The sequence below is a fragment of the Bolinopsis microptera genome, chromosome 6 (assembly GCF_026151205.1).
Source record: "Bolinopsis microptera isolate Bmic1 chromosome 6, MBARI_Bmic_1.0, whole genome shotgun sequence".
In the NCBI taxonomy this organism is placed as follows: Eukaryota; Metazoa; Ctenophora; class Tentaculata; order Lobata; family Bolinopsidae; genus Bolinopsis; species Bolinopsis microptera.
In genome coordinates, this window is record NC_087077.1 from 13,022,936 (window position 1) to 13,036,291 (window position 13,356).

At 36.1% G+C, this 13,356-nt stretch overlaps 2 protein-coding genes across 2 annotated transcripts in view; both read right to left on the minus strand.

Moving 5' to 3' along the window:
- LOC134816300 (multiple PDZ domain protein-like) overlaps positions 1 to 6,628 on the minus strand; it is a 54,905-nt gene extending 48,277 nt beyond the window's left edge. The window contains exons 1-9 of the mRNA XM_063825079.1: positions 6,537 to 6,628; positions 5,831 to 5,991; positions 5,509 to 5,617; positions 4,857 to 5,019; positions 1,870 to 2,001; positions 1,555 to 1,645; positions 1,223 to 1,396; positions 683 to 814; positions 16 to 156 (exon numbers count right to left, since the gene is read on the minus strand). Coding sequence (XP_063681149.1) covers positions 16 to 156; positions 683 to 814; positions 1,223 to 1,396; positions 1,555 to 1,645; positions 1,870 to 2,001; positions 4,857 to 5,019; positions 5,509 to 5,617; positions 5,831 to 5,991; positions 6,537 to 6,561 — 1,128 coding nt within the window. The 5' untranslated portion in view covers positions 6,562 to 6,628. The remainder of the gene's footprint in view (positions 1 to 15; positions 157 to 682; positions 815 to 1,222; positions 1,397 to 1,554; positions 1,646 to 1,869; positions 2,002 to 4,856; positions 5,020 to 5,508; positions 5,618 to 5,830; positions 5,992 to 6,536) is intronic.
- A 1,979-nt stretch (positions 6,629 to 8,607) lies between these two features.
- On the minus strand, positions 8,608 to 11,198 carry LOC134816885 (phospholipase ABHD3-like). The gene is made up of 7 exons (XM_063825886.1): positions 11,125 to 11,198; positions 10,708 to 10,880; positions 10,410 to 10,558; positions 10,027 to 10,207; positions 9,687 to 9,829; positions 9,380 to 9,519; positions 8,608 to 9,204 (listed from the first exon to the last, which is right to left on the minus strand). The coding sequence occupies exons 1-7, from the start codon at positions 11,190 to 11,192 to the stop codon at positions 8,937 to 8,939; spliced, it is 1,122 nt and encodes a 373-aa protein (XP_063681956.1). The 5' UTR covers positions 11,193 to 11,198; the 3' UTR covers positions 8,608 to 8,936.
- Positions 11,199 to 13,356: the final 2,158 nt, after the last annotated feature.

The window sequence follows — 13,356 nt, forward strand, 5'->3', positions numbered from 1 at the left end:
CCTCGCCCAACTTACCAACTGAACAGGTCTGCCTATGAGCAGTGATACGTTGGGAGAAGCACACTGCAGGAGCCGGGCTACGTGCTGCTGATTCAGACCACGGACCATGGCCTCGTTTATTTCTAGTACTATGTCTTGCAGTTGCAGTTTACAGTCCTGAAATCGGCCAGGGTAAAATATGGGAAATATTTGGGTAAATACCAACACCGGAAAACAGCGAAAACGGCCTTTAAATTGTTGAGCTTATTGACAATACAAGTGAATTTCTATTGTAATTATGAATTTTTATCGGCCGAGGTGAGAGCACTTCCTTTGTAATCTAAGTTATCGCATTTAACTAATAGTTAGTAACTGTGTATGATAACTCTGCAGAGCTAAATTGCTGCGTTGTTCATTAGAGATAGCAATAAAAATACGGTCTTTTCATTGAAACTGCGAAAGTGCCGAGTAAATGTCGCAACCACTCTCTAACTATCTATTATATGCCAGGTGCTGGTCAATGTTACATTCTCATCTCCACAATATGATGTGGAATATTCCATGCCTCAAAGTTACCAGCTCAGTGACGTAACCAGCTCAGTGACGTCACCAGCTCAGTGACGTCACCAGCTCAGTGGTGTCTTCCATATACACAGTAACCATAATCATGAAATTTAACGATGTTTTCACAATTTAAACCAACCTTAGCTGCAGGACTGTCTGCAAGAATAGTGTTGACTCTCACATTACCATACACATCATCCACTATACCAAACCCTAGACCTGTTCCAGTGTTACATATATCACAACTCAGTGGCTGTAATACGCTACCGTCCTGTGGTTATAAAAGATTGGTCACGAAGAGCTGCTCTCGAAGGATTTGTTAGTTGTATATTAAACAGTAAAGTGTAAACATTAAACAGTGTATCAGTGACTCGTTTTATTCTAAATAATGGATCAATATCTCACAAAGAGTGTTGAATACCTAGGAATCAAATCATTAAATTGTTGATAAGGAGACAAGAGCGCAAGGAAATTTTTCCAAAACAAATCCGCACTTGAAGGAGTTGTATATTAAGTGTATCAGCGACCCGTTCTATTCTAAATAATGGATCAATATCTCACAAAGAGTGTTGAATACCTAGGAATCAATTCATTAAATTGTTAATAAGGAGACAAAATGATCGATTGTGTTAAGAAGTCAAAAAATAAATGCAAAACATCACAGCAATACTAAACACACTGGTTCAATGATAAGCTTCCTCCCGGCCAAAGAAAGAGGGTTAGGAGCACGTTCCCATTTCAGTTCTATTTCCGGTATAGCTGGAGTTAGTGCCGGAGGATCCGCTTCTACCATCAGCTTCCTTTTGATGGTAAAGGTCACTGTTTCCGTCTGTTCTTCCAACTTTTTCATAACCTGAGAGAGATGAAATTATTCGCTTTTATAAATTACCCCCAATACTTTGACATGCACCACACTGCATCATAAATAACTTGAGTTTATGGTAATATGGTTTTAGAACAACTGCTACAAAATCTCATGCGAGGCAAATTCCTGACGTGAATTATTCTGACCTGTTGAAAAGCCTCAGGTCCCCCCTCATTATCGAGAATTGACTCCCCGTTTATTGCCGCAATCTCATCTCTCTCAACCAATCTTCCATCCCTGTCAAAACATTTTATTAAGCTTTAAATATCTGTGCAATGTAACACTTTCCTTACTGAGTATAAAATAGATAAGATAAGAATTAAGAAAGTATTCTATTATCAAAACTGATACCAGTATGAGAGTTTGAATTATGACAATGATTGTTGCTTAATGAGTTAATCGAGGTGTTGACCTTCGTTTTGTGAGAATAACTCATTTAAAACAATCCTGGTAATTCTAACCTGTCAGCGAGACCGCCAGGTTTTATTTTCCGAACGAAAACTCGGACAGGACCATCACTGTCAGTCCCACACACATCAAATCCTAGCGACTCTCCCGGTGTCCTGTCCAGGCTTATCGTCTCTTTTTTGATGCTGAAATAGATGGCGTTATTTAACTTGAGGTTTTTTTGATAAAGGAGCAATATGTTACGTCGTTGACTTCCATTTTTATGCCGTAACACTTGAAGTTGAAATCTTTATACAGTGGCAAAACTCGATTTCTATCTCATCGACAAAATAAGCTGTAGTAGATAGATTGCATGTTGTTAAAAAAATTGATTTGATAAAGGAGCAGAAGAGTTTTAGGCGTTGATTTATCATCTTTCCCATATTGAATTTCGCTTACAGAAGATAAGTCAAACTTAGTTTTTTTTGTAGAACGTAACTAATGATAAAATATGTTATTGTAAGCAAACGAAATTATCTTGATAAAGGAGCGTTTTAGTTTTCGTTGTCAATTCTTGCTCTTTGACATGTGCCCGTTTAATGATACTGTTTTGCAAGACTTGTTCCGCTTCAATTCAAGGCATGATGTAGTAAAAGTTTTAAATCTAGTTTCTTTAAACGTTTTGATTCGATTAATTACCATAATATCGGGTATATATCTTAATTCTAATCTAAAATGCACTGTTTAATAATAATAATAATTCGGATATTCCACTGTTAACCGAATTACGTTCAGGGTGCATGATCACCAGTGAGTCATTTTATGATAAATAGATTTTATTCGAACGGTAAAAAGGCCCGCAACGAAAATGGGTTCCAGTGATTATAGCCCTGATTTTAAGAAGTTGGTCAATTCGTACGACGGACATATTCCTATGGTTACGAGGAATCTTAAGCGCTGGTCTAGAAAGCTCAAAATCGCAAGTAAAGACAATTTCAATTTCATGGCGGCTCATAATCCAAATATAACTACGATCGAGGAGGAAGCTGATGATGATCAATCAGCACGTCCAATCAATTATGCTGCACGACCTAATGGCCAAGGTCAGAAAGCCAACTCATTCCATGTTCCATCTAAAAGGGAATTGGAAACAAATGTACTAACTGAAATTATGAATAAATCGTGTAGGCCTGACCTTACATTACAGAGCAAGTACTTTAAGGATCCTAATGTGCCATTCCCAGCTTACTACGCCAGAAGATACGAAGGTCCCATTTACGCTGGTACCACTGGTAGTGCTACTGCTGAGAGAAAGCCATCTAAAAAAATGATTCAAGTCATGCGGCAAAGTTTCAAGCGGCAAAATAGCATGCGGCCAAAAAGTAATAGCATGCAGCCAGAAAGCATGCGACCGAACGTCATGCGGCCAAATAGTATGGCTCCAAATAAAAATTCCGGATCGAACGGAATCATATCACAAAGAAAAAGTTTGCAACAAGATATATCATTTGCATCCGAGCCAGATGATTCATTCGAAGCGCTAGAGGCACAATGCAACGCAGATGATAAAAAAGAACCCATGAAACCTCAAACCTCGCTCCAAGTTAAAAAAATTGGCGGTGACAGTGGTTTCTCATTCTCATTAAGAGATAGCATGCAGCAGGATCGATCATTTGCACCAGAGCCTGATGATTCATTTGAAGCGCTAGAGGCTCAGTGCAGAGCCGAACTTGAACAAACAAATTCGATTAATAACTCATTAATCGAAAAACCACTCCTGAATTCAACTCCCAAAAGTGTCCAATTCGCTACCAGTCCGGCCGTGACGATGATGGACAGTGGTTGCTGTGTATCAACACATCAGAGTGACAGCCAGAACAACTCTACCGTTACTCTCAGAATCATAACCCCATCAAACGTCCCCACTTCTCCTTGCTGCAAGGATGCACAAGGAAAACTTAACCACGTTGCTGCAATCAATGCTAAAAAGGTTGATAGCCTTTCGAAAGTCGTCCACAGGAAGGCACAAGAGTTCAAGTCTATGCTGGCAGAAAATATCAAGCTGGCACAAAACAATTATAAACTTACGGAATTATCTAAGGCAGCAGACGACAAGTTGCATCACCAACAAACCACTACAAACGAACTGGAAGCCAAGCATCTCGAGCTCGTTAAAAAGTTTGAGGGCGTTCAGCAAAAACTAGACCAACTCGAAAAAGAAGGCTTTAGGTTTGATAGAAAAGCAACAGATGACTTGATTGATCGATTAATAAGAAATTACGACAGAATGTTCGAAGAATCCGAAAAACAGAATCAGCAGATCAATGAACTCACCGACATACTAGAACTCATGGAACAGGACAACAACGATTTGTCTGCAAAGATGACGGAAATGGGCTTAGAAGTAACATCCACACTAGCTGAGAAATCTCAAAATGACTCAATACTCCAGTCTATGGCAGACGAAAATTCGATCTTGGAGGAGCACAGTAGCCTATATCACGAGAGGTCTGTCAACTTAGAGAATTCAATCACAAGACTAGGCTCAAGGGTAGAAAACCTTTCCGCTCTTAGCGAAGGGCTTTCTACGAAGAACAGGGACCTTTCTATGGAAGTATCTCAACTTGAAAAAAGTAGTAATAATGCTGATCAGACAGTTGGAAAATACGAGATTGACGATACAAGACTCAGTGTAAGTAGTCATAACAAAACTGCTGACGACAGTATGGAAAAGTATGTTGACTTCTGTGAGGGCGTCGCCGAGGAACTACAGGCTGTGGTAAATCAACAGGATATGAGGATCCACGAACTGGAGACTACCATCAACGAAGCTCCGTATAAAGCAAAAAGGGTATCTGTTTGAGTGGCAAATTTGATTTCAGATGGACTCGCAAGATTCAGCATTTGCTTTGAGTGATATATTATTTGGTAGCAAATTGATACTCGTTATTTTAAGCTTTTTATTAGTGCAATTTTGTAATATAATATAATGTAAAAGAAGTACAAACTATACAAACAATTTAACTTTAAATGATAATATTTTAGAATTTATGAACAATACCTGACTTTTCTCTTCCAGTTATTACTAAGATCCTGGTTGCTTAAATAAATATTATCAGAGTTATCGTCTCTCTGGAGAGGTAATAGACCCTCGCCCAGTCTCAAAGTGGTAGAGGGAGAGTTAACCAGGGTTGTGTCTCCTGCACATCTCTCCTCCTCTTCACCTGCAAACATAATACAATGTCAAAATGTTGTTTGTTAGATTATAAATTAAGAGGCCGCATAGAGTTGTCGGACGGCGGGACACTAAGTTATATGATATTGGCCACAAATAACGCTTTCAAACTTTAGCTGTACACTTCAGAGTGTTCTGAAGTTGCAAATCATTGTAACGAAATATGCACGAAAATTTGGGCGGCTACCAGGAAATCTGATCAATTGGCAGCTAATCATGATGATTCCCATAACAATCGGACGAAACATGTGGTTGAAAGATGTCAAACAGATTAACAACTGTTTCCGAGTAGGTAGATCTGTTTTCCCAATGATCAATTACCAAGCCAAACCTGCTATTTATGATTTCAAGAATAATTTTGCGCTAATTTTTTATTTTCCAAATGCATCAAACTCGAAGTTTCGTTACCAAATTTTTTTTCCAATGTAAGGAAAAGTCAATTCGGAGCACGAAAGAATGCTAAAATATTTTCACCAACCAAGGTTGCAATTGTCTGTGCTGATGTTGGAGCACTCCTCTATCTCCATGTCGAGTTCTGATAATTTCAAGTTCTGAACGGTCTGACAAAACTCTTCTATATCCCGGCCCTGGGTCATTTAGTTAGTGATTTATTCAATTAAGTAACAACTACTGTTGTAGTAAAGCTAAACGCTACAATTAATCTGATAAATCTGTACCTAAATCGGTAAAAACGATGAAATGTTTTAAATTTTACTGTAGACAATAAAATCATCATGAGCTATAAGCACTATCGACTGAATCATAGAACTTCTGCAAGAGCAGCAAGCTCAATCTCATACCGAATCAGTCAGCTCCGATATCTTCTGAAGGTCGTGATAGTCGAGATACTGATAGAAAAGCGGACTCTTGAGCAATCCCCTGAGACTATCTAACTCAAGTTTAATATGTTCCGGAACATGTTCAACTAGTGACTCTATTATCCGTAACACCCGCTCCGCGTCTGAAGTTAGTTACATTTTACATGTGACCTTACTTTGGTGACGTCATAAAATGGTGACGTTGTGCTTTTTATTATGTTTTTGTGTAATTATGTAATTTATGTAATATGCAGTAATTATGTGGTCATCGTTAATAAGGCTTAAAATAGAAGTACATCGCAGACATGTACTAGTTGTGATATGAGATCATATCAAGTATGATATCATGGCAACAGGTACTTCTTCATTATACGCCAAAATGTGGGTTTCCTAGATTGCACTGCAACTGTGGTCGTGTAATATGTGAGAAGGAAATTAAAGGTAACAAACAAATTATAAGCTAATTTGTTCTGTTAAACCACCAATGCCGTTTCCATTTCACTGGACAATGTAATCATCCACCATTAGTCGCCAATTTACATTCCACCAAGGACAGAACCGAATTTCGTGCAAGCAAACCTTCACACATACCTGACATACCACAAAAGCACAAAGATCGGCCTGGAACAAAGCACGAAACAGAGTCTAAGATAAAAAACAAAGCAGAAGAGAGTGTACAGTAGATTACCTGCTTGGTTGATGATGTTTGCCATATCGTAACATCTCGTCAAACAACTACATCGACTGGCTACAACTTGTCATACGTCATTCTAATAAAATAGAATAACAATATTATTATGTTATAAGATATTATCAAGTATATAAATATTTCTTTAAAATTTTTGAATGCAAATAAATGAGATTGTTGGTGTTGAGAGACTCGGGAAATGGACACTGTTTTTTTACTTATATCTTTGTTTTTTAATCAATTCTATCTTTCAATATTAATCTGGTCATATAATAGTAAAATATCACAATGTCAAAGTGAGAATATCAAAGTGAAAATCAACGGAAATGATAATAATTTAGTAATCCAACCCCAATTGAGGCTGAGCCGTCCAATCAAAACGAAAAATCAACTAAAAGCATTCAAAAATTTCTTCTCAATATTTATACTGCAAATTATATTCTTATAAATGAAGTCATATGGGCAATTCCACGGTAAGGTTCCACTTGGTGAAAATGAAAAATGTTAAGATAAGCACCTAATTTTGGTTAAAATATGTTCATTAGACTCTTAACCTTACAAGTCAACAAAAGTTTTTTGTTTCATATTGCGTTAACTTTTGATTTTTCTCATTCAAAGGAACACTACTCGGAAATGAAAAAAATCGTTCAAATTTTCAAAGGGCCATAGTTTGGGTATGCAGCAATATTTCTCTATGAAATTCCATACACTTAGGCATATGCATAAGAATGAGAGCTATGCAAAGTTTCAAAACCGTTACTCAAATACTTTTTCTAAAAAATTTCCACAAAGATGGTGTCACGTCTGTCACAAAATTAAGCAAAAAAGTTTTTTCAGAGCCACATAGTGCTATTTATATTCAAAAAACCACTGTAACCTATCTCTTCTGAAGGTAAGGGAGTACCGTAGAAATTATCAGGCTTGTATCTTTTAAGAAAAAAATTTTGTAAGGGGGGTCCCAACTTGTCACGTCCGTCACATTTTTTTGAAAATGCTCCAAAAAATCTTTAAACAGACTTTAAAGGCATTTTTCTTAAAGCTGAGGCCGTCCTCAACAAAACTATGTCGTCAAATCAAAAATTGGACAGAAAATGACCGAGTTATGTATAATTTTGTATATGCCCATATATGGGCATACGGCTCACTTTTAGCCATTTTTATCCATATTTCCATTATTTTGACTAAAACCAAGACAAATAGAAGTCAAATAAGGTTGGATTGTGTTGACCATGTTGACTAGACTATCAAATAACATCATATGCAATTCAATAATTTAATTTACTGATTTTTTACCATTTTATTTGCTTACAACTTTTTCAGAGGTAAAAGGCACAAAAAATGGACTTAACCCTATTTTCGCATATTTTTGAAGTAAAAATTCAATATCTTCCACATTTTAAACACTAAAGTAATGAAACTTTTAGGAGATGGTCTCAACAGTATGATGCGTTGAACAGTGATGAATGTTTTACCAGAGTTATAAATTTGTTCAAGTAGAGAAATAATTGATGTCCCTAGACTGATACCCTAGCGTATGCCCAAAATGGACGATTTTGGCTGTTGCAGACCTCTTGGGGGTATTTGAGGCCTAAAAATTGGCATGAATACAGAGTAGATGTCACTGAACAAGATAAAAGTGTCAAGTGGAAGATTTAGAAAAATTGAAAAAAAAACGTGTGTCCGTCACAGTCACGTCTGTCACAATTTGAAAATGGCGCCACGCAAACAAAAATTGAGCAATCTCTAAGAAAATGGCATCTCAGAAATCCCTAAACCTTCTTCTATCATTGTAATTCCAAATTAGATACAATAGATAACTTTTTGAGATAAATTTGGGTACCATCTGAGTAGACACCCAAAAAAAGTGTCATATTTACGTCACGTCCGTCACAGGGGTGCTATCTCAGAAAGTAATAATGGTAGGGGTCTGAAATTTTCACACAACCTGTAGAAAGGTTAAATGTGGACTAATAAACAGTTGGAGCTGATAAATAAACAACATCTCGAGTACAACATTCGTTTGAACTTTAAAAAACAGCAAAATCGTGGTGTCCGTCACGGTGGAATTGCCCATATACAAATAATTATAAAAACTTTAACATTTATATCATATTAGGATAATACTGACACATTATTCTTTGCAGACCATGCAGATAAAAAGGAAGCATAAATTACAAATCAAGGTAAGTAGTGCTTCATCCTTCAATCAATCACAAACTTATAAAGTTTAAGTTTAAACTTGTAAAATACACAAATTCAATCGTGTCACGCCTAAAAATCCTAAAGTTCATGTAAAAGGCCTGTATTCGAGTGTTTTTCCATCTTCTGTGGTCACCGGGTGTCTAGCTCCACACAAAATAGGTGGCACTGTCTCCCGAAAAGGGGAAAACTGAGGAGCTCTTACTTATCCGCATCATCACCCTCCTCAACAAAGTCACACATTAATTTTGCACACTCGGGCACTGCTTTATCCAGATAGTTTGTTACAGGAAACAAACCGTCCACAAAACACACGTGACCTCCAGCAGCGGTGCTCCAGAGCACAAGATTTGGGTTCTTCACGAACTCTGGTAGCTTATAGTGATCAAAAGGGGCCATGAAATCGTCACGTGAGTTTATCACTACCACTGGTTTCTTTACTTTGTGACACTTGTTTACTGGGGATACCCTTAAAGTTTCAATATTAAGTCAACTTCAAGGGGATACAATTTAGAGTTGCACTATCAAATTAAAGCTCAAAGTTGTAAAACTTTGATTTGATGAGGCCTTCATATTGCTAAGACTGTAATTTACGATTGAAAATAGTAGTGTGTTCGAAGAGAAATTGTTTAACTGAAACTTACTTTTGATAATATTCGTCTGCACCGGACACTCCTATCAGGGGTGCCACAAAACGCTCTTCGATATCCCATATACTTTTAGACTTCCTCAAATATTCCATGTCAATGCCCTTCTCTTGATACCACTCTTCTTTTAATTCTCTCTAAAATTAAACTATTTATTGATGATTGGAACGCAGTTCAATTTCAATTAAATTTAATTATAGTGCAAACCCTTTATAATTTATTACCTTATTTACCAAACTTGGGTGACATTTGATTACCTGGGAATAATTTACTGTAGTTAGCAATGTGATATCAGATAGCCTACCTCTTCCTCAGTATATGATTTCTCAATTCGATGAAGTGTGTCTATAACCAGTCCTTTATTGAATAATTGATAATTGATGCCAGATGAACATTTCATGGCATCAGCTTTAAGCTCCCAATTGCAGGAATGGAGCACAGCTCCAGCTGATAAAATAAGAATTAAAACTTAAGTTTCGTTTGCTATCAATATAGTAGAAAATAGTAGTATTATTATAGTAAAATTATAGTAGAAAATTAAGAAAATTAAGAAAATTAATGTCAAACTAATTATAGAAAGAAATTTTGAAAACTATGAACATGATACTGTAACAACGAACAAATTTTTAAAAACATATCAATACCTATCGAAGGACGATTAGCTTCTTCAGTGCTGAGGTAATCGATTGTACTCATAGCGCCTAGGCAGGCACCCACAAGTATTATTTTCTTTCCAGGGAACCTTGATTCTAAGTTTTCAACACTTTCATTCAAATGATTGCCATCTCCCCATGCAAAAGTCATCATTTTACTCGTCATTGGTATCTGCAAGATTAGCCATTACAACTTGAAAAGAAACACTTGAACATAACCTACAAACTATTAAAAGCTCACCTAACTATAAAATCGACCCGAAACTGCCAACATTGCTGAATCAATTAAATGCAGTGCAGCTGCACTGGTGGTAACATCACAAAAATGTTTTCATCCTCATCTGCCATTAAGACAGCACTTTTACATGACTTACCGAACAAGAGGCTCTGGAATTTAGAACAAAGACGTTAGGAAATCCATTTACCAACAAGGAATTTGCCAAAGTGAGTATTTTCACAGAATGGGTTGTTTCACGCAGACCAGGAGAAATAACAACAATGTAATCATCCTTATCTTTAGACCCTGAAATGAAATGTTAGATATAAAAACTGAGACAAAAAATGATTTACTGAAGATAATGCAATAATTCTATGAACTAAAGGATTGGCATTACATAAAAACTATCTTTATTCTAATGTTTTCTTAACTAACAAATCCTGAGGAAAACTTACCTTTGTTGTTAGCGAAATGGTCAAAAGCAACAATACCGCCATCAGACAATTTAAGTGTTTCTTTGACAATTTGAATAGGTGGAGGCTTCTCGTATTTTGTTCGGACGTAAAACTGCATGGCTGGATTCAAACAAATCAGGGGTGGGCAATACTTCTCTTGAACCAGCTTACTTCTGCAAGGACTCATCTTAGAAATATAAAGTATAAACCCATACAATGCGCCATAATCACAAAGACTATTCAGCAATGGTGGGTGGTCGTTTTTGGGAGTAGTGGATGTTTGTAGAGCAGGTTAGTGGTTCTTTATAACAAAGATTGATCATAATTAATTATATTCAAAGATAATGTAGCTCAGTGGCAAGTGCAAGTGATTGACTTGATTAGGCAAAAAGATAATAAAGTACTGTAATAGCAGACCTGCTCTCGAGAAAATGCCTAAAAGCACCTGATCCATACAATGTTGGTTTCGTCCATTTCCTAATCATATTTATCAACCTGCCCATAAAAACATTTCAATTAAATTAAAAGATATTAAACCGGAGGAGCGTTGTTGGTTTGACAGCTTAAATTGCAACAATCATGAAGGTTTTTGCAAACCACTTGGATTTAGTTTAGTTTTAATTAAGTACCTCTGGACAGTTCTAAACGACCATATAACATCCTCTGACAGTTAAACAATTTACCTTAATGTAACTATATTGTCTAAATATAAATTGATAAAAAGTATAATTAATAAAATATGTTAAATAAAGTGTGTTTATAATTATGATTTATGGTACATTGTTATTTATTATATTTATATTTTAGGCTGTAACCTTATTAGTTCAATGGAATAAACCTAGCATGCCTTGGTTGCAGCATTATACTCACTTATAGGTGCTTTTAGGGCCCGATGTAATTGCTATGATCAGTTTACTGGTCAACTGGTGTTTCGGTGTCCCTTATTTTGTTTACACTCGGTCACTTATCAAGGCATGTAAGGTCATTCGGCGATATTTTCTTTGAAATAAAATGATGTATTTGTGTAACAATTTGAAAGTTTATTGATAAAAAAAAAAAAGTACTATAATAATAGAGCCCAGAAGCCCTAAAAAATGTTGTGAAGACCGTAGTCGCAGAAGAGGACCGTAGTCGAAATCTTCTTGTTTTCGGTTTGCCGGAGGAGGAGCAGGAAGAGTTAGAGGTAAGAATCGGCGAGGTTTTAGAGGAAATAGGGCAGAAACCGAAGGTGGAAGTAGTGCGACTCGGCAAGAAGAAAACTTCTACCTGTACTCGCCCAGTGAAAGTCTGCCTGACCAGCTCCTTGATCGTACATCAAGTCTTAGCAAACGCTCGGAAATTGCGACAATCAGCCAAGTTTAAGACTGTGTTTTTGAGCCCTGACAGATCACTGGAGCAGCGGGAAGCCCGAAAGGAGCTGATTGCCAGCATGAGAGCTAAAGCTTTAGCGGAGCCGGACAAAAAGTTTTACATTAAGGAGGGACAGATATTCAGCTGTAGTCGCAATTGAGTGTATTTATCAGTACATGTGTGATAATGCTTGTTTTTCAGTGTGAGTGAAGTTTTAGTTAGTGCTAAGCGGGTGCCTACTAGGCTTTTAACTTTCTATACAGGACTGGATAGTCTTCAGACTGTTTTAAAGCTTATTTTTAGTGCAAGAGTTGGTTGCTAGGCATTGCATTTATCTAAGCAGCGCCTGTATTCAATAATTAATGAAATCTTATTAGCGGATTTAGGTATATAATTATTGTATATATTATTGTATGTATAAATTCTTGAGTAAACATTAACCAGTAAACAAAGCTGGTTCCCAATCAATCAATAATGTTTATTCTCATTCACAAAAGGCACAAAATTCCCTAACTATGGTCAAATCAATAAATGTGAACAATACAATCCAAAGTAACAGACATGTTGCAGATTAAATACAATATTATGATCCATCTAAAGGTGTACAAAAAATTTAGTAACAACCTACAGAATGAGTACAGATCCAATGATACATGCACTTGCTCCTGTAGTCCATCCCACTTCTCCAAATGACATTTATTTCACGATTCTGACACTGTTACAGTTACTTTCAATTGAGTCTAACAAATTTTAGCAAATAATACAACTTGACTAGATCAAACTACTAAACGGATAACACTACGATAAATAATAGGTAATTTTAACAATCATCAATTTAATACAAAAAAAAGTGCAAAAATAGACATAAAAGATCAAAATCATACATTGAGCAAAAGACCGTGTAAATTGGCCGCAAGTGTCTTTTACTTTATCAACTAAATGTATGTTATTATATGGTATGAGTCAAGTTTTTATTTATATTATTTTAATGAAACAATAAGATACAATGAAGCAATATATGGTACCTTAGTTATTATATATATATATATATAACTCTAAAACTCTGGTCACAAGAGCAACTGCCTAAACGTGCAGAATTGAAAACAAATACATAAAATACTAGCAATCCTTTAAATTCGCAATAAATAAGTTCGTTCAATGTCATTATATAATTCTTAAAACCGCATATATATGTGACCGGTAAATAATTTAATTGGTCTATAGACTACTGTATAAAATTCTCAATATAAACTTTTTAACAATAATAAATTAATTAAAAACACACAACAACCTGTTATT